The sequence below is a fragment of the Nothobranchius furzeri genome, chromosome 13 (assembly GCF_043380555.1).
Source record: "Nothobranchius furzeri strain GRZ-AD chromosome 13, NfurGRZ-RIMD1, whole genome shotgun sequence".
Lineage (NCBI taxonomy): Eukaryota > Metazoa > Chordata > Actinopteri > Cyprinodontiformes > Nothobranchiidae > Nothobranchius > Nothobranchius furzeri.
The window spans coordinates 56,763,475-56,784,094 of record NC_091753.1 but is presented as its reverse complement, the minus strand read 5'-3'; the positions used below and the strand labels follow the sequence as shown (position 1 = coordinate 56,784,094).

At 45.9% G+C, this 20,620-nt stretch overlaps 2 protein-coding genes across 3 annotated transcripts; one reads left to right on the top strand and one right to left on the bottom strand.

The window, feature by feature from the left end:
• The first annotated feature begins 2,782 nt into the window (after positions 1-2,782).
• shkbp1 (SH3KBP1 binding protein 1) lies at positions 2,783-13,054 on the top strand. Its single transcript, XM_015950826.3, has 17 exons — positions 2,783-2,970; positions 3,601-3,654; positions 3,928-3,973; positions 4,048-4,180; positions 7,148-7,228; positions 7,305-7,475; positions 7,551-7,641; positions 7,802-7,992; positions 8,094-8,209; positions 8,603-8,690; positions 8,775-8,891; positions 10,157-10,327; positions 10,442-10,597; positions 10,680-10,776; positions 11,095-11,279; positions 11,362-11,464; positions 11,533-13,054. Exons 1-17 carry the CDS (start codon positions 2,915-2,917, stop codon positions 12,269-12,271), a joined length of 2,595 nt encoding a protein of 864 aa, XP_015806312.1. The 5' UTR covers positions 2,783-2,914; the 3' UTR covers positions 12,272-13,054.
• Positions 13,055-13,269: 215 nt separating this feature from the next.
• Positions 13,270-19,273, bottom strand: esrrd (estrogen-related receptor delta). 2 transcript variants are annotated; one of them, XM_015950828.3, is made up of 8 exons: positions 19,149-19,273; positions 18,416-18,692; positions 18,119-18,272; positions 17,693-17,809; positions 17,279-17,383; positions 17,042-17,200; positions 16,647-16,919; positions 13,270-15,704 (listed from the first exon to the last, which is right to left on the bottom strand). In XM_015950828.3, exons 1-8 carry the CDS (start codon positions 19,193-19,195, stop codon positions 15,466-15,468), a joined length of 1,371 nt encoding a protein of 456 aa, XP_015806314.1. In that variant the 5' UTR covers positions 19,196-19,273; the 3' UTR covers positions 13,270-15,465. The 2 variants fall into 2 exon arrangements, with proteins under 2 accessions (XP_015806314.1, XP_015806313.1); XM_015950827.3 differs by having other exon boundaries at positions 17,042-17,383.
• Positions 19,274-20,620: the final 1,347 nt, after the last annotated feature.

Genomic DNA, 20,620 nt, shown 5'->3' with positions numbered 1-20,620 from the left:
AAATTATTAAGCTTCCTTTGAAAACTGGAGTCGATTAGCAGCTAAGCTGAACCAAGTTGAATCTGTTGTTGTGGAAACGTTTTACAGAAAAACACAAAACTGAGTTCGTGTAGATAAAACACAACATGCACGACGCTCATAAAATGTATCATGTTGTTGTTGGTTTTGTTTTACGTTGTGTCAAAACATCAGGGCTCACCATCAAGGATAATAATAATAATAATAATAATGATAATAATAATAATTATTATGATAACAATAATAATAATGATAATAATAATCATAATGATAATGATAATAATCATAATTATAACAAAAATAATGATGGTAATAATAATAACAATAATAATGATAATAATAATGCATTTTATTTATGAGCGCCTTTCACGAAATACAAGGAACAGAGAGGTTGACAGAGGATGATGATCTGGGGGATGTTTATATTTAAATAAAAATTAAGTCACTCCCTGCCAAAGTATTACTCCACTCCCACTTCCTGTTTGAAAAATGCAACAAATGCTGTTGCCAAGCAGACTGAGAGGGCGGAGCTGCTAACAAATACACACAAATACAGGTTCACAATGACATTGCGATGTCATATGGTACCAGATGATGTCATTTGATACTTCTTAGCCAATAACAATGGCAGATTTAAATTAAAATGCAGTGCAGAGTTTTTACCTGAAGGGGGTGCAATACTGACAGTTTAAGGCAGAATATTTATATTTTAACAAAGATGCACCACAGCGCCAAATTATTGATGGCATCTGTCTATAGTACGATCAGACACTCATTTACATAGTTTATCAGCAAAAAAAAAGTAGATTTGGGGGTGACTTTCTCTTTAATCTGAGATTTTGAAACTCAGAGACATTCTTTGGTTTGTATTTCACTTATTTATTGTTGGAAGGACAATCATTATCAGTTAGTAGACAATAATTCAAAAATTGTAAAACAACTAAATATTATTACAATGTTAAATACATCATTAGGATAAAAACATATTAAAGCAGGTCAAAATGAATAAAGACAACGTCCCTCCTGTGAGGGCGGACTGGATGAGTAATGATCAGGTTGAAACTGGAAGTGTTTCCGATGTTTGTTTTTTTTATTAATCATCATGTCAGTTCAAGATTCAAAATCATGTTCACACACATGATTGTACAATGATGTCTTAGTGAACAAAACGACACACAATCATATAGGAAACAAAGAAAAGAGGAAGGGGGGTTTGCTTAACCAGAAGAGATAAACCTGAAGGATTTTAATAGTCTAATCCAGGGGCGTGTCCAGATCTTTTAAAATGGGGTGGCCCAGGTGAGGCACAACTTTGTGCATGGGTGGCACCAATGGTTATGCTTTTTTTTTTTGTTTTACCCCCAAGCCTTTTGTGGACAATGAAAAGCCTATTTAACTCATTCACTGCCATTGACGACTAAAGTCGTCATTTGCATTTTTTTACTGTTTGAACATCAGAACGAGCCGCGCTGAGAGAACAAACATCTCAGCCCTGAAGCTGATCTTCATCCGCATACGTCACACGTCACATGATCAGGAAGCAGACCATCCATGTATTAGGAGATCGTTTTGGGCCGTTCCTGTAAAAAAAGCGAGGCGCGAACCGGAAAAGCGTCTGCCGATCACAATTCAACAACGGATTATGAAAGAACGGATAACGCTCGAAACACGCGGCTTCTTCCTGATGTAAGAGGTGAGTCTCCGCTTTGTTTTGGTTGTTTTGGCATCAACATAATCCTAGCACGCAACGTTCTGTCACTCTTAAAAAAACAGTAAAAACGGTGAGAAATGCTGGCAGCGAAGGCCGTTAGCGATCAGGAAACGGCTGGCAGTGAACGAGTTAAAAGTAAATTAGTGTGTTGGCACCTGGGGTGGCCAATCAGATTCCAAGGGTGGCATGTGCTACCCCAGCCCACTCCCTGGACACGCCCCTGGTCTAATCGTTTTTGTTAACTTCTTATTGCCCATTTTTTCTATGGAGGCCACATAGAGTTTAAGATCAGTTTCTTTAAAATTATCTAAAAGGGATTTTTTTCCAGACCATTTTTTCTTATGAATATAGTAATTTGCCAAAATTATAAGATTAATTATCTATACTTCATCAGAGTGAAAGTTTTGATCATTAAACATGAGTAGAATCACATGTTTGGATAAAGAAGTATTTTTGGAAGTGTTTTAGATGTATCTGCTGCTTTTAGCCGTGCTAAAAGTGCTGCTTTTAGCCGTGCCGCTGGAGTTTCCTCCGCCTTCTTGCAGAATGGGAGGAAGAGTCCAGCAGAGAGGAGGAAGATAAGACACGCGAGGGGGAAGAGAAGCGTTCCACTAAAACAACACTGGATATCCTTCAAAATTATGGGATGCATTTCTTTCATCTGGCTTTCACAAAAAAGGTTTTATTGACGCAGTAAACTCAGAATGCTGCGTTCACTGTCCGTGGGATTTACAGCTTCAGTTGGTGTTGTCTGTTGTAAAATGTTATTGTTTTTTTAAGATATTCTTATTTTTTATTAAAGACTACTGCAAAAATTAACCACTCAAATGTTTTCTGTATAAGTTTGAGACTGTAATATGATGTGGATTAAGAATGACAATTCAATTATTTTAATAAAACAAATATATTGACATAAATTATTTTAGAGAAATCCCTGATTAAAACAGACAAGGCTATACTTATATGTGACTAGTTCCTTTTGCAGGTTCCAGATCCGGTGTGGTGATCCGATCCGGGTTTTCTCTTTTACTCCTCTTCTTCTCTGATCTGTTCCAGGCTTTACTCTCTTCTTCCGTCTGTTTGACAGGAAGCCGTGTCTAAACTGACCGGAAGCTGATTCTTTCCAAAAATATGGATTAAATCACTATTTCTCAGGGGTTTTCTGGGTCTCCGTGTTCTCAGAGGATGTGTACTCCGGTAAGGAGCGGAGACATCATCCACCTGAACGTCGGTGGGAAAAGGTGAGGCTTCCGGGAAGTTTCAGCTAAAACACAATGCGCGCTCCATGCTAACACAACGGCATCCGTTATCGGACGTACAGTGTTAATCAGTGATTTTACCAATTAAAGTCCAGAAAACTGAGATAAAATGATTCACCAAAGCCAAATAAACACAGTATTTCACTTTCACTGTTTCTAGCAGCTTTAACCCGGATTTAAAGGGTCAAACTCAGTTCGTAGTTCACTGATCTGTGCAGTGCGTAGCTAGCCATTATTTACCAACCAGATATTCTTATTACTTTGATTTTAATTTAATAGACAACTCTTTTTAGACTTAGTTAAATATAAATTTAATAATAAATGTAACAGATTATGTGAATCAAATGGTAAAATAATAAAAGTATAACGATGTTTAGTCCAAAAATGTGTGTCCGACAATGCTAGCTAAGATGGTTAGCGCTGTCATTGAGGTCGTAGGTACCGATGATCTGGATCAAGAGACATACCGAGTCATCTGATTTTACTGAACCAGGCCTCAGACCGGGTCATCCATCAGAACCATGTGTTGGTTATGAATGAGTTATTGCTCATCTCTGACGTTTGATCCCTGGAGTGTTTATTTAAAGTCTAAACTCTGATGTTTGTCTCCAGGTTCTGCACATCCCGACAGACGCTCACCTGGGTTCCTGACTCCTTCTTCTCCAGGTGAGTCATGACTCACACTTTATGGTTTTTGTTAGTTACCGAAGACACCGTTGTGAGGTGTTGCTGCTTTTATACAGATGATGCATTTTAAGACTCGATGAACAAAAGCGTGCACGCTTCAGTTTGGTGTGCTGAAGATGGATGGTGATGTTCTTTAATGGGAGGCAGCAGCAGATGTTGCAGATGTTACTTCCTCACCGCTGATGTTTGATCTCCTGTAAAGATTTTGTCTCTGGAACCAGTGTGATGTTGATGTTGTGTTTATGTCACCAGTCTTCTGAGTGGGCGCATCTCGACTCTAAAGGATGAAACTGGAGCTGTGAGTTCACCCATCCTGGATTATAACTCTAATCTAATGACGGTTTAATCTGATGTTGGTTTTGATCTTCGTAGATCTTCATCGACCGGGACCCCTCCCTATTCGCTCCTATCCTCAACTTCCTTCGAACCAAAGAGCTATATCCCCGCTCCATCAACGTACACATGCTCATTCACGAGGCCGAGTTCTACGGCATCACGCCGCTGGGTGAGACACAGGAAGTCGGAAGCTGACGCTTACTGTCAGAATGATGTTTATGAAGGATTTCAAATTCTAGAAGCTTTTTTTTTAACGTTATGTTATTTCTTTAGCTTTCAGGAAAAGTTCAGTTGTGTTTAGGTGTTTTAGGCTGTTGGTTCTGTTGGCTATCAGAACCTGGCCTGGCCTGCCAGACTCGTCCTCTGTTTAGTTCTGCACAGAGAAAGAGTCTGGTTACTCACAGGTAGAGAGGCACAATAGGGGCGGGACTAGGCAGCTTAAAAATAATCAATCAGAAAAAAGACAGAAATGGCGACTGTACCGCGCAACGCTGTAGTTTTTTAGCTGTAGTAAAAAAAAGAAAAGAAAAAAGGGCGTCTGGCGATGGCGCAAACATCTTTTTTTTTATAGACGAAATGTTTTTAGCGCTTCTACTTGTTGTGGTTTTAAAGACATTCGAGTCATTTAGAACAGAGGAAGGAGCTGCAGCGAACTCGGCGTTGTGGTGTGTGACGTACGCTGCTCAGCGCTGATTGGCTCGGTTAGAATTCTCAGGGGGCGGGGTTATTTGAATAGGAGCGTTCCCAGTTCCTGTCTGTGCAGAATTAAACAGAGGAGGAGTCTGGCAGGCCAGGCTAACCAGAACCGTCCCATCCTGTTTCAGTCACTTTGAGCTTCTGGTTCTGGTGGAGCTGATCCAAGTCCAGTCTCTTGTTTTTAAATCCAGGTGCATCAGGTGGAGATCGATGATGCTCAGCAGAATCGTGATCAGCTTTTTGTCCAAATCCATGACAGAACCACCGTGTTTTACTGCTAATCCTCCACTGGACGTGAATTAAATCGAACCCAACATTTATAATCTGAAATCACGTTTCTGATCATCCGTCTCATTTCTGTGTCATTTATAAAAAACAGATTTTTGTTTTCTTATATCACAAAAATGTTCCAGAAAACATGGATCTGAACTCTGAAGGACCAGGGATCTCTTAACTACTGGTTCTGGTTCATGACGGGTTTTATTTTGTTTACAAAAACTCAAATTTTAGATTCTTTTCATTTGCTGCAAACTAAAATAAATTGAATCCTCTGAAAAGGTTCTGGTGCCAGAACAAAAGCAACACTCGAATGTTCTACAGTCTCAGCTTCCTTTCTATGGCCTGGGCTATCATATTTATGCAGATGATTGCCAGATCTACCTGGCTTTGAACAATTCAGGCTCCCTCTCTCTTCTGGACCAATGCTTGGCTGAAGTGAGGGTTTGGCTTGTCAACAATTTCCTGAAGCTGAGTGATTCCAAGTCTGAGGAACTCCTCATGACCCCTAACAAAACCACACACGTATCTTCTGATTTGGCCACTCTCCCATGTGACCTCAAGCAGTGTGTTACCAACCTGGGGGTGAAACTGGATACACACTTTTCCATGGGCCCTCAGATTAACGCAGTGCTGCGCAGACTAGTTCGCTTCCTGAAACGAGCGCACCTGGAATCAATCAATCAAATTTTATTTGTATCGCACCTTCTACAACATTATCGGAAGCCCAAGGTGCTGAACAACATCATTAAAGGAAAAACATTCCCAGTACATGGGCATAAAAGCAGGATAAAAACATAAAATCATAAAATATCAAGCAAACACTATTACAGATAAAGAGAGATATCGGAATAAGACTAATCGATCAAAAATAAATGTTGGACAAAATAAAATCAAGCATCTGGGTTCAAAAGAAGAATAGTTAAAACCATGATGTCAGGGCAATTAAAAGAACCCTAGCGCTAAAACGCAATCAAATAAAAATGAGTCTTTAAACGAGACTTAAAGACTTGAAGGGACGGTGCCTGCCTAATGCTCAGTGGCAATTCGTTCCACAGAGTTGGAGCCAGATCAGGAAAAGCACGACAACCCCTCGATCGATATTTCGACCGGGGGACAACCAGAAGTTCCTGCTCGGCTGAGTGAAGAGACCGAGACGGAGCATACCTCTGCAAAAGTGCAGTAATGTACGAGGGGGCACTGCCCTGGAGGGCCTTATAAACGAGAGTTAAGATTTTAAACTTAGCCCGATATTGCACCGGGAGCCAGTGCAGAGCAGTCAGCACTGGGGTAATGTGCTCTCGACATCTAGTGCCTGTCAGGAACCTAGCCACAGAGTTCTGCACAAACTGGAGCCGTGCAACCGTGAATCCGTAATCCATGCTTTTATCATCTCCCGACTGGATTATGCAAATTCCATTTTAATTGGTTTACCTGCCTCCGCTCTCAACAGGCTTCAGGTGGTACAGAACGCGGCAGCCAGGTTTTTAACAAACACCCCTAGAAGAGACCACATCACACCTGTACTGACGCAGCTCCACTGGCTACCCGTAAACTTCAGAGTCAAGTTTAAAATCCTGACTTTTGTTTTTAAGGCCCTGAGTGGTCTGGCTCCGGATTACCTGTCGGATCTTGTGACTCGTTATGTGCCAAACCGGGCGTTGAGGTCTGCTGATCGCCTGCTGCTTCGCGTTCCAACAATGAAATAGAAAACGCGGAGGCAGCGTGCTTTTGTCTACGCTCTGGAATGCTCTTCCTCTTTCAGTGAGGCTGGCACCATCCCTCCTCCGGTTCAAGTCGCTGCTTAAGGCTCACTTTTTCGACCAGGCATTTTTAAATCCCTGACTTTTATTATTTTACTGTGTCTTTTTATTGACCGTGATTATCTGCCTTGTTGTGTATTTTATTGTTGACGGTGTCTTGTTTTCTAGTGTTTTTACTTTTTATCCTGTACAGCACTTTGGTCTGCTGCCATGCCGTTTTTAAATGTGCTTTATAAATAAAGTTGGTATGCTTTCTTCCCTCTGGCTAGTTTACTGTTAGTCTCCATGGCAACCGTGTTGCCTCCTCCTGCGAGGGCAGCTTTGGTTCTTAGGAGTTCTGGTCTGGATCGGGAGTTTTTATCCGTTTAAAATGATCAGTATTATTTCTTTGCATTATTTAGTTCGCAAGCTGCAGCTGTGTGACGAATTGGACCGGTCCTCCTGTGGAAACGTTCTGTTCAACGGTTACCTGCCTCCACCAGGTAGGACACCTGTCCTCCCAGTTGACCTTCAGCAGAGCTCCAGTTCAGCGTCTGAAGTGACGGTGTGTCGTCTCAGTTTACCCAGTGAAGCGGCGGAACCGCCACAGTGTGGCTGGATCGCAGTTCGTGGCGGGTCGGGCTGTATCAGGGGAGCGTGTACCGGTCCGACGCAGCAACACGATGCCGCCCAACCTAGGGATCTCTGGGATGTTGGGAAGGATCAGCACGGAGGAGAGATCATCAGCAGGTAACGCGATTCTTTTTTCTGGTTAAGGTCTGTGAGCGGTTCTGGCCCACGCTGAGGTCTCTGAGGTGTGCGCAGGTGGGTCGTCGGATTCCGGCCTGGTTCGGATCATCTGTGGGCATCATAACTGGATCGCCGTGGCGTACGCTCAGTTTGTTGTCTGCTACAGGTAAACCTGTCAGATTAAGTCCAGCTTTCAGGATTAAAGGTGGATTATTAGTGATCAGAACCAGCCTCTGATTGGCTGTTTATGGGTTAGTGTTCTCTTAGTGGAAATGCGGATGTTTCCCTGTATCCGCTTCAGTCACGGCCGTTTCCTCCCGTTTCAGAGTGAAGGAGTCGACCGGGTGGCAGCAGGTCTTCACCTCCCCTCGCCTCGACTGCGTGATCGACAGAGTCGCTCTCAACGCCAGAGTGATGGGAGGGTCACTAGGGGACAACGACAAGATGGTGGCTGTTGCCTCGGTGACAGAGATCATCCTGTGGACCATTTGTCCAGACGGGAATGGGAATGAAATCGGTACGATGGGGGGGGGGGGGTAGTAGGACAGAGCCGGGTGATTCAGGGTTCTGATTGGATCTGATAGTTACCTGCGATCTGATGTTCTGTTGGTCCTGCAGGTGTGTTCAGCCTGAATGTGCCGGCTGAGGCACTGTTCTTCGTTGGTAATCAGCTGATCGCCACCAGTCACACAGGGAAGGTCGGGGTTTGGAACGCCGTCACCAAACACTGGCAGGTGGGGAGAGTAACACTTGGGTCACGTGTGTGTGTGTGTGTGTGTGTTACAAAACAAATATAGAAAACAAAGGAAATTGACATCAGAACATTAAACTCTTTAACCTGAAGCATGTTTCTGTTTTAGCTGAATTTTTGCATTTTGTAGTAAATTGTGAAGGTTTCAGATCTTTTACCCAAAAACATTTCATTAAAAAGAACCAGAGGCCTTCATCATCATCAACATCATCACCAGTCGAAGTCCTCTGACTCAGGAAGGTGCCACACTGCAGGTCTTTTATCATTTCTCATCACAGGAAGGGTTCCTCCTAACAAGCTTTAGATCTGAGGTCAAACGAGGCCGCGGAGCGTTGTGGTTTGTCTCTGACCCGGTCTGGTTCTGGTCTTTCTGCAGAACCAGGACGTGGTTCCCATCAGCAGCTACGACACCGCCGGCTCCTTCCTCATCCTGGGCTGCAACAACGGGTCCATCTACTACATCGGTGAGAAGCTCCACCTGAAGACCAGCACCTTGTTTTCTGTAAACTGCTGCAGTTTTGGACGTTTGTGTGTTTTTTGTTGGTCAGATGTTCAGAAGTTTCCTCTGAGGATGAAGGACAACGACCTGCTAGTGACTGAGCTCTACAGAGACCCAACTGAAGACGCCATCACCGCCCTCAGCGTTTACCTGACTCCCAAAACCAGTAAGCGAGTAGAGCACTGGTCAGCTGGTTCTGCTCTGGCTGAAGGAGACACCAGTCAGGACTCGGCTGAGCTTAGAGAGCCAAATCAAAGGACAAGTTTAACGAAGCCTCACTAACAGCTAGGGTTGTCACGGTAACCGGTGTAGCGGTAAACCCCGGTTAAAAAAGTTGACAATAATAATAACCGTCTTGTTTTAAAAAACTATATTATCTCGGTGGATTAGCGTGGCTGCGGTGTAGGCGCGGTGACCCTTACCAGCCACCGTATCATCTGCTGAAGTTGCCGGCGGCACATGCGCACTTTGTTGTTTACAACCAAAACTTTCTTGAAGCTAAAGCTGAAATAATGGCCAAAGGAGGAGACGGCAGCGCTCAGGACATTTATTATCCCTCAAAGAAGACAAAGTGGGAAGTACGGGCGTTTTTTGGATATTTGAAGAATGCCGAGGGACAGCTGATAGAAGACGGCTATCCTGTTTGCAGCACGTGCAGAAAAAGTGTCTGTGAAAGGCAGCAACGCTTCAAATCTCATGACACATCAGCGTGACCATCACCCACAACTCTACAGTCAACGCAAGGCAAGCTAACGTTAGCGCTTTAGCTAAAATGCGTGATCCGAGGATTTGGGTTGAGGGAGAATGCAACGAGTCGCTATATAAAGCAGCCGCAGCGCCGCTACCTGCATATAAACCGTGTCGCGGACACCGCCATGTTGAAATGACGCTATGCATTACGGGGCTCCCAGGGGCAGATAAGAGTTGGTCTCTCTCCGAGAATAATTATGAATTTAACAAAGATTACTGCCTGATGACATTTTCCCACATCTGCAAAGCTCACTGGAAGGACACGAACCGAGGACAATATTCTCCTGATATAGGGTTTATTACTCAAGTAAGGGTAAAAAAGTATCTGATTAGAAGGCTACTTGAGTACTGAGTATCATCTGATCTAATATTTTAAAATGATGACATCAAACAGACAATAAATAAGAAGTTATGGGCAAATATTGGTATTTTAAAGACTAAAGGGGAAAAATGTAAACAAATAAACAACATAATTACAAAATAACACATTTTAGGCAAAATTTAGACACAAACTGAGGACAAAATTTTCCTGATATACAGGATTTATGTAGTTGTCTGAAAATGTAACACGTTTAAAAAAATACCGCGATAATACCGAACACCGTGATAATTTTGGTCACAATAACCGTGAGGTGACACTTTCACACCGTGACGACCCTGGTAACAGCCGGATGTGTTCAGGTGACAGTGGGAACTGGATTGAGATCGCTTACGGGACCAGTTCTGGGACGGTCCGTGTCATCGTTCAACATCCAGAGACGGTTGGTTCTGGACCTCAGCTGTTCCAGACCTTCTCGGTCCATCGCAGCCCGGTCACCAAGATCATGCTGTCAGAGAAACACCTCATCTCAGGTATGGGTCCTAGATAACCGCTGAGATACCAGTAGAAGCCATTTTACACCCGTTTAGATTTGGGCCCGAGGCTCTCCCCGCCGGCAGCGGCTGACGTTCCCGTTTGCGTCTCAGTTTGTGCAGACAACAACCACGTCCGCACGTGGACCGTCACTCGCTTCAGAGGGATGATCTCCACCCAGCCAGGATCGACGCCGCTCACCTCCTTCAAGATCCTCAGCCTGGACGACATAGATGGACATGGAGGCTGCAGCGCCGGGACCGAGATCGGTAACGGGAAACCAGAACCAGAGCAGCGGGGGGATCTCACCAAGACTCTTGAATTCAGTTTCGGGTTAATCGTGTGTTCCAGGTCCATACGGGGAGAGAGATGACCAGCAGGTTTTCATTCAGAGGGTTGTTCCCGATACGGATAAACTCTACGTCAGGCTGTCGTCCAACGGGAAGAGGTGAGGGACACGCTCCTCAGACAGGTCCAAGTCTCTTTTTGTTACCACTTGGTCCTGAGGACGGTCTGTGGGAGCTGGTGTCTGTCTTCGTCCGCGGTGGGAGACACCACAGAGGGGTGTTCAGTCCATCACCGAGGGACCGTTTAGTCTCCAGTTAACCTGGAAACCAGAGAAATCCCACACACGGGAAGAACATGCTAACTCCGCACAGACAGGCTGTGGTTGGGATTCAAACCTGCAACCTCCTCAGTCAGTAACAGCGCTGCCGACCGTGCAGGTCAGCTATTAAACTAGTTAATTTCATCGCCCTCCTTTCAGGGTGTGCGAGGTGCGCTCGGTGGACGGGACGTCCATCACGGCCTTCATGGTCCACGAGTGTGAGGGTTCTAGTCGAATCGGATCGCGGCCACGCCGCTACCTGTTCAGTGGCCATAGCAACGGCAGCATCCAGATGTGGGACCTGACGACCGCCATGGAGATAGCCGGGAAGGTGGACATCAGAGGTTGGGATAATTGACCATGGGCCCCTTTGGACTCGTGTGATTGGTCGATGGCTGACTGATGGTTGTGGTTTTGTTCTGACAGCGCTGGGCGGGCCAACGGAGGAGGAACTTCTAGAACTGTTAGACCAGTGTGACCTGGCTCTGACCCGAACACCTGACAGCACCCCGAGAGCGTCCACCTGCAGGTACAAGTCTAATTTGTGCCTTGAGGGTTTTACATGCAGCCATGTGATGTCATTTCCTGTCTCTGCAGCCTTCACTCTCAGCTCAGCGATGGGTTCCGGTCCGATCGGGTCCAGCCAGCAGGAGGACAAGGGGCCGCTGGAGCTTTGGGTTCGTCCATTTCTCTCTGCGGCAGCCTTCCCCGTCAGGCTCCGCCCCCAGTCCCCCTCACTAAACCGGGTCGAGACAGCGGCCTCTCAGCTGGGCCCGGCCTCTCTGGCTCTGCCCACGTCCGGAACGCCAGCCCTCGCCCTCTCAGACACCACCCGGACCGGGACAGAGACACGGGGTCTGTGCGCAGGGGCAGCTTTGTGGAGCGCTGCCAGGAGCTGGCCAAGGGGTCAGAGGTCACTGTGAGCTCCGGGTTTGGTGCTTCGCCGTGGTCGGAGGGCGTGAGGCGGAGTGTCGCTGTGTGCAGTGATTTGGAGTCCAGGCTCCACCTCAGGACCCCCACCAGCTTCACCGTGTCCCCTGGAGTTCGTCACTCACCTGGAACCCCCCCACCTCCGTCCTCTTCACCGTTAGCCTCCTCTTCATCACACCGCAGGGCGCCTCCCACTTCCCCAACAAGCCCCGCCTCTACTGCAACTAGCCCAACCCGCTCGTCGACTCCAGCAGCACCTCGCCGATCTGCCGCAGCGTCACCACCCCCACCGTCCCTATCTTCATCATCCTCCTCCTCACCACTTGAGAGCCCAGCAAGTCCAGATGGCACCGGTACCGGCGCAGCAGCCAGTCCCAAACCGCACATGAACGAGACCAGCTTCTGATCGCAGCACCGAGACCGGAGGGCTACGAACCGACGCGAGAGGTAAAACCAGCGTGATTGTGTTGCCATGGTTGCCACCGAGGCGGCGTTTGCTGAAGTCCTGAATCGTTTCGGACGCGATTTCATCAGAATCCGAAGCGGCAGCTTTAAGGAAGCTGACTAAACGTTCGAACTTTACAGAACCAGCCGGGTCAGGAGGTCCGAGCGAAGCCGCGAAGCTCCTTTTTATAACTTTCCTTACAAATCTCTCAGGATCTTTTTCCTTTCCTGTACGATTGTTTTCTAAAGCTAGAACCTTTCTACACTATTTATTTTTTTATTTTGTGTGAGTGAAGCTGAACGTTTCAGCCAATCAGCTTCCTGCTCTGTAGGCCTGCACCCACCGGTCGAGCGTCTCGTCAGACTAATCTACGAAACTGGGAAGAGCGAGTCCATCCTCATGTCGAGCTGCAGCCGAATAATAATCCAGATTATTCTGTTTAATCACAAAAACACTAAAGTTCGTTTTTTTTGTTCTCAGAAACCGAAAATAGAGACAAAGTTTTTAGTTTAAATGTAAAACGGACTTCCTGAAAACCGTTTTTATGTTCCTCTAAAATAACAACTCGGTTTCGCTGAACTTGTTCATAATTCAGAAGATTTGAATCGGTTTGGAGCGAAGACCAACTCGGTCCCAGAATAACTGGATTCTGTGTTTTTCTAAACGTTTGTCAACATTTTCTTGGTTGTTTTATTTATTTGTGGGATTGATAAACCAGCTTCAAATTAAACACACCAAAAAAGGGTTTTGTGTAAAAGTTTTATTCTTCACTGGTTTTTGTCTGAATCTAACCGTCATCATGGCGACCATCATCCTCATCCATGCTGTGGTTCTTTTTTAAAACGCAGAACAGTTTTGTTACCTGTTGCGTTTGCAGCAGGTAACAAAACTGTTCTGTGTTTTAAAAAAGAACTACAGCATGGAATTAGAAATACGACACAGCAAGAACACACCTAAGATCATCATCATCATCACCTTTTATTTATAAAAGCACTTTACAGACATATCTTATGTCACCAAGGTGCTGAACAAGAGTAAACTAAAAAAAAGATAAAAACAAAGAATAAATGGAAACCAAATAATAAAAACAGCAAAATGCAAAACATCAGTTAACGAGTAAAAAGCCAGATTATAATAATGGGTCTTCAGCGCCTTCTGAAAAACCTCTGCTGACGTGGAGAGTCGCACAGATAATGGAAGATCATTCCATAATTTCGGGCCTGCTACCGAAAAAGCCCCGTCTCCTCTTGTTTAGAGCCTAGTTGCGGGGACTAGAAGCGTATGGTGACTCTGAGCGGAGCGAACGACTAGGTAGATGTATAGAGGTCCGGACGTCACGTGACTCTCAGAGAGTAGATGCCATGTTGGCAGGCAACAATTGTAAACAAAGTGAACGGGATCGGCTTGGATTTTACTTCGTCGGACTTTACTTCACACTTTAAAACCGAAGAAATCGTTTTATATAGTCAGAAATTAAATAGACTAAACATCTCCGACCCTTACCGTGCCCCTGGGATACTTTTTAAAAACGCCAGAAGCTGTCGGAGCGGACTTCTTACCGGACCTGGCCAAGGAACCCCTTGGGATTCCCCCAGAGGAGTTGGCTCAGGCGGCTGGGAAGAGGGAAGTCTGGGACTCTCGACGCTACCGCCCCAGAAACCCGACTCCGGATAAGCGATGAAAATGGATGGATGGATGGACAAATAACAGATTTACACGTAAGTAGTTTAAATAGAGTGCTGTGCTGTTTGAATGTATAAACTGAACGCCAAGAGAAATCACTAGTCTGATTTATTTCCGTGAATAAAATAAAAATGTCAGGCAGGAGCGTCTCAGGATCTGTCTGAGATCCGTCTCGGTGAGACTGATAACAGCAATCCAAAGTGCTTTTTATGTGTGATCTGACAATTGATCAACCATTGCTTAAAAATGAAATACAGCTTAGTCGGTTAATTGCTGTGATCATAAAACACGTAAACGGCAGCACGCAGAAACACGAGGCAACGTTTTACGTGACGTTTACTTGCTGCTGTGAGTAATAAGACAGAAAAAGCCACGCCAAAATAGGTTTAGGAAGCCCACTAAGAATCGTAATAAAAGCATTTAAAATAAACACCACACACAGTTATATATGGCTGTAACAAGTCAGATAAATATTCTGGTGCCATCCCGTTCAATGCCTTAAAAACCAATAAAAGAATTTTTAAACGCACTCTAAAAACGACCGGTAACCAGTGCAGATCTGCCAGGATCGGTGTCACATGATCATATTTCCTTCTCCCTTCTAGGAAGGCGGTTTGCACAAGCTGCAGACGAGCTCCTGCACTCTCTCACCCCAGTTAAGACCGAGTTACAGTCGTCTAAACCAAACCAGCCCGTGTTCGTTAACAAAACACTAAACTCAAATAGAAATGTTAAACAACATCATTAAAATCCTAACTTCCCTTTCTTTTAGCCCCGCCCCTCCAACAGGTGAAATGCAGAAGCTGCAGGGAAGGTTGCGGGTTTGAGTCCCAGCGGCCTGACATTAGCCTGTTCTCCCCGCGCCTTCGTGGGTTTCCTCCCACACACGGAACACGAGTGGCGTTCTGGGTACAAGCATCTGACAAACATAAGGGGGGCGTGGCTTAGCGAACGGCCCATTGGGTCTGATCCATCAGAACCACTCATAGAAAACCGGTTCAGTAAAACGGGTCGGCTTTTCTCTCCCAGATCAAATACATACATTTGGATTAATCCTGAATTAAAACAGTCGGTTCTGTTTGGTTCTGCTGAACTGGGCTTTCAGTCCCTTTAGTTCCTCACTAACTGGACCCTCATCTTCATCCAGCTGGATGAACTTCATCATGGACACTGGTTCTGGTTCTTTAAACACACGACCTGCAGCTCCAGGTCATAACTGACCAGAACCAAACTGGATCTTAAGCATCGTCTCCTGATCCAGAGCTGATGGGACTCTCAGTCCAGAACCCGGTTCCCTCTGTGTTGGTCTGGCGCATCGCTGCGGCGCCACGTGTCCTTTGGCTACAAAGATCAAATGAAAGTGGATTCCTGTCGAAGAACCGGGTTTGGGTTGTATCTCTGAGGAGGTAGATGTCTCGATCAGAACCTTTAATGCGATGGGCTGTTCTGGTTCCCCTGCAGACGGGAAGAGCTCACGCCTTTGCATCGAGCATCTCCAGCAGCAGTTTGTGGAGCGGGATGCGGCGCTGACGCTGCAGCCACAGGAGGTTCTGCACGGTTCTGTCTGCGGTCTGTCTCAGGAGCGGGAGGCTCATCAGCAGGCGGCCCGTCCGGTGCTGCTCCCTGCGGGACAACTCGTAGTCCTGCAGCGCCTCGTGGAGCCCATCCCGGAACCGCTGCAACGCGTCAGGACAGTCCACCGGGTCGGTATCTGACGGACAGAGCCAAACGGGTCCGTTAGTTCTTCAGGTGATGTTAGGCTGGAAATAAAGTTTTATTTATAGTTTTAAACACGTTAAAGTAGAACAGGTTAGGTGACCCGGTTTTGGTTCTGGAAACCAGACAGATGAAGACAAAATAAGGTCAAGGTTGAAGTTCTTCTATTGTGTGAAACCCAAACGGCTCGTCGATCAATAGGCTGTATTGATCTGAGGCTCAGACTGTGAGAGACGGACCAGACTTCGTCTGTAATCTCTGATCAATAATCTCACAAACCAGAGAAAATTCAATCAACATTTATGGAAAAATATCCAAATCGGATGTTTAAACCTTTCATTTACTAAACAAAATCCAGATTAGCAAAACTTTAATATTTATTGACTAAAGTCCTAATTTTACCAGAATTGTTGGTCTAACAGCTAGTTACGGTGTGCAGAGTCATAATGTACCACGGTCCCTGAATGCCTCATCCTTCATGCCCTCACAACTTTAATCTGAAATATTTAGCTTTTTATTGCAAGTTTAAGATTTGGAGATCTCAGTAAATTTAAGGTGTTAATCCTGCAAGTTGAGTTCCTTTGTCGCTGAATGTCAGAATATTGACTTTTTTTTTTTTTTGGTAATTTAATCCTGAAACTTTATGAATAAAGCCCATAAACACCAGGTTGTGTTGCTCTACCGCCCCCTGCTGTTCACTCAGCTAGTCTAATTCTGGGCCTAAATGTTCCAGATGTTGCTCAGCTATAACCCACCTGATTAATAATCTGGATTTTTAACCGGATCAGATCAAGATGCTCATGTTAATCTGTGAAACTGGGTTCTTCTTGGTCCAAATGAGTGACTTGGTTTCTGTTTAACCAGAATTTTGTCCCCTGCTGCTGAATTAGTATTGGGGTTGCGATTCTAAAGCTACAGAACCGGATTAAACTGGTACCGGAGTTGGCGAGTGCCAAGGCCTTCAGAGTCACCGCCTCCTCAAGACGCAGCTTCATCCCCTGGTAACGGACTGTCAGGTGTCGCACCGCCTCGTACACGTCGGCCAATCCCGCAGCTCGACACTGAGCCTCACTTAGATGCAGGTTTCCAGCAAACACAAGCTCCTCCCCTGCTGCGCTCTGGGAACGCCAGGCCACGCCCACCAGCAGCGCCTCCATCCAGCCACTCTGCAGCAGGGACATCTGATCCACCAATGAGAGGTCAGAGAAACCTGGAGGAGGGGTAGACGGGTGAGACTCGGGTTTGATTTGTGTCTGGAGGTAGTTCTGCCGTCTCCGAGCCTGAATGGGAGTTCTAGTTTCTGGAGAAGACGCCGTCTGGGTCTGTGAGTACCTGGGATCTGCTTGGCCCAGCCGATCAGAACCAGCAGCTCTCGGTTCAGGAGGTCACAGAGGGTCAGCAGGGTCCGTAGGCTACCGTCGGTGGAGGCGTCATGGTTGGCAGCCAGGGAGCCGGGTTCTGTCTGCAGCAAATGGGAGATGAGCTTGTTTCCTGAAAGAGGGACAGACGGGTCAGAACCAGGAGGTCCAGCTGGAATGGACACCATCAAAAACATGAGAAGGAACTCACTGGTGCTGCCAGAGGAGCTGTAGTGGGCCTTGGAGCACAGAACTCCTGTCTCTACCCGCCTTTTGTATTTCTGGCGGCCCCCTCTGACCCGGTCCAAACGAACACCTGAAACATAGAGGGAAGGTTTACCTGCGGCTGAAGGTCTGGTCCTCGGTTCTGGTTCCTAAACAGTTCCCCAGAACAGTTCGTCTCTCAGCTTTAGTCCGGAACCAGGGACAACCAGAACCAGAACTAGGAATGTGTTTGTGTTGGTTCGTTGACCGTCAACTTTAAGAGCCGTCCAGGAAATTCAAGTTCAAAGAAGAACTCTTTCAGAAAGTCTGGAGAATCATTCATCCAGAACCAGTTCAGACTGGATCGGGATTCTAAACAGAACTGGATCGGGAATTCTAGAGCAGATTCAGAGGCACGTACCCTCCCTCATCATTCCGACTCGGAGACACTTCTGGAAGCGGCAGGCCTGACAGGCCTTCCTCCTCCGTTTGGTGATCTCGCACGTGTTCATCACTGGGCAGCTGTACTCGATGTTGCCTTGGTAACCAGAAACAGGAAGTCAAAAACACAGCTGGCACATCATCTTTAAAGCAGCGCTAGTATTCCTGAATGGCCGTCAGCTCAGACGCTGTAGATACGAGACAAATCGTTACTTCCTGTTTGTAGTTTGACTCCAGGATTAAAAGATGTTCTCATGAAGAAGTGAGCTCATGAATTCACACACTCATCAATAACAAATGTCTGAGTTATTGATCTGATTTAAAGATCTCAGGATCTCCTGACACCCCCCCCCCCTCCCCCTACACACACACACACACACACACACACACACCAGCTCCTGCTCACCCTGGATGGTCCTCTTGAAGAATGCCTTGCAGGCCTCGCAGGACGCCACGCCGTAATGAAACCCAGATGCAAAGTCTCCGCAGACCAGACACAGACGCTTGGACCCCAAGGGCCTCATGGAGGTCAGGTAGTCCCCTCTGAAGATGGAGTCCACCTGAAAAGACAAATGTGCCCAATTAGAAATCCTAGAAGATTCATTTGATTACTTGCTGAATAAATGACTGACTCACTGAACCACCAAAGGAATGAATGAATGGATTGAGACTGAACTGATGAACTGACTGTAAAGTTTCTCACCTTTGAGGAACAAAAGTCAGACTGCGACTCTGAGGTTCTGCTGCTGATGCTTCCTCCACTGGGTCCGCGTCCTGTTGAGGAGTCTGGAGTCAGACCTCCACAGAGGAGGCCATAGGAGGAGGAGGAGAGTGGGCTGGGAAAGATGAAGAATGGCTGTGGGGGGCTGAGAGCAGGAGTGGAGCCCAGGGAGAAGGAAGGACTGATGGGTGAGGAGTCCAGGATGGAGGTGGGAGACTGAGCCTCATCTGCACCTGAGGAGGAGGAGGAGTCCAGGAGGCTGAGGAGGAAGAAAAGTGAGGGATGAAACCAGCAGCAGGAAAATAGGAGAAACTCCAGATCTGATCACTGCTGAAGGGAATAATTGGAGTTTGTTTACTTTTATCTGAATGGGGAAAAAATCCATTTGATGAGTTTTTTTTTTGTTGATTTCTAATTTATGAAAAGTGTCGCCAAGATAAAACCAGCAAAAGAAAACAGAATTATTATTAAGTCATAAAAACACAAAATTAAAAACAAATGCAAGGTTGTCTAGTAAATAATCAGTCCGTGATTCTTTAGTCTGATATTTGTTTTATTTACTGATGTTTTGGTTTTCATGTCAGTAACAACTCCCGCTGCTCCTCCGTGACTCCATTAAAAACAACAACAAACAAGCTCCAGAACAGAACCGGGTGTTCTAGGTTCTAAACCCGGTTCTGCTGCCGCTCTAGTGGTAGATGAGGAGTGGACTGACCTCTGAGGACCGATGAAGTGATAATCAGCCGAGAGACAAAAGTCCATCGTGAACCCGAACCCGCTTCAGCACCAGCAGAACATCCACGGTCTAGATGGACGGAGCTGTAGAACGGTGGAGCTGTGGGAGGCTGACATTAGTCTGGCTTATTTATCTGTTATCGCACAGGAGGGGGGAGAGGGGCGGGCTCCGCAGAATCAGCCAATCAGCACGTAGCATCACAGGGATTCTCCTCTGATCATCATTTGATTTGAACGCTGACGGTCAGATGTAGGCCAGGCCGCACAAATCCTGCTGAGAACAAAACTTCCCTCTCTGGATTAAAATCAATTAAGAAAATTACAGATTATGTTTCAAAAATGTTTCAGAGGAATTTAAACCAGAGACTAGAAAAGCCCACGCAGATAATTCAACAGGAAGTAAACAGCGTGTGTTTACATAGGGTTTGTTCTGTAACTGTTTTATAAATAACTTATTTTTAGCCACAATTCATAATTAAAACTCCACAGAATGTTCAGGAAAACAGGCTTTTTCTGGAAAAAAAAAAAAAAGAATTAGATCCAATAACTAAAATCATTTTACTCCATTAAGGCTGTAGTGATGTTTATTCCATATTTCCTCAAAAGTTTGACCTAATTTAAGCTTAAATTTGCTTGCTGGATGATAAAAATAAAAAAAAGTCCATCCATTTTCTTCCACTTATCCGGAGTCGGGTCGCGGGGGCAGTAGCCTAAGTCGAGAGGCCCAGACTTCCCTCTCCCCAGCCACTTGGGCCAGCTCTTCCGGGGGAGGGGTCCCAAGGCGTTCCCTGGCCAGGTGAGAGACATAGTCCCTCCACCGTGTCCTGGGTCTTCCTTTAGGCTCTCCCGGTTGGACGTGCCCAAAAAATCTCACCGGGGAGGCGTCCAGGAGGCGTCCTGACCAGATTCTTGAGCCACCTCCACTGGCTCCTCTTTATGTGGAGGAGCAGCAAATCTACTCCGAGCCCCTCCCGGATGACCGAGCTTCTCACCCTATCTCTAAGGGAGAGCCTTAAAAAAATCAAACTTCTATTAATCTTTGCTTCATTTCTGATCTACAGCCCGAGTTATTCGCTTAGTTACAGAATCATTTTATCTTTTTTTAGTTTTTTTTTTTTTTTTTTTGCTCAGAAAAAACATGGAAGAGAAAAAAACACGTTGATCCGGACAAAACCTTCAGCAGAACCAGAAGAAGCCGACTGGGTCTGAGAGACGGAGACCAACCCAGAGGGACACCAGTCATTTCTAAACAACAGAAAACCGTTAATGGCAGCAACATTAATGCAAGCATGGAGTCTATGGCAGCATAACTAAAGGGATGAACCAGAATTACCCAAACTAACCAACTAGCTCAGTGGCCTAGTGGTGGAGTATCCACCCTGGGAGATCGGGGTTCAAATCCCAGTCGGGTCATACCAAAGACTTTAAAAAAAGGGGATCCAGTGTCTCCCT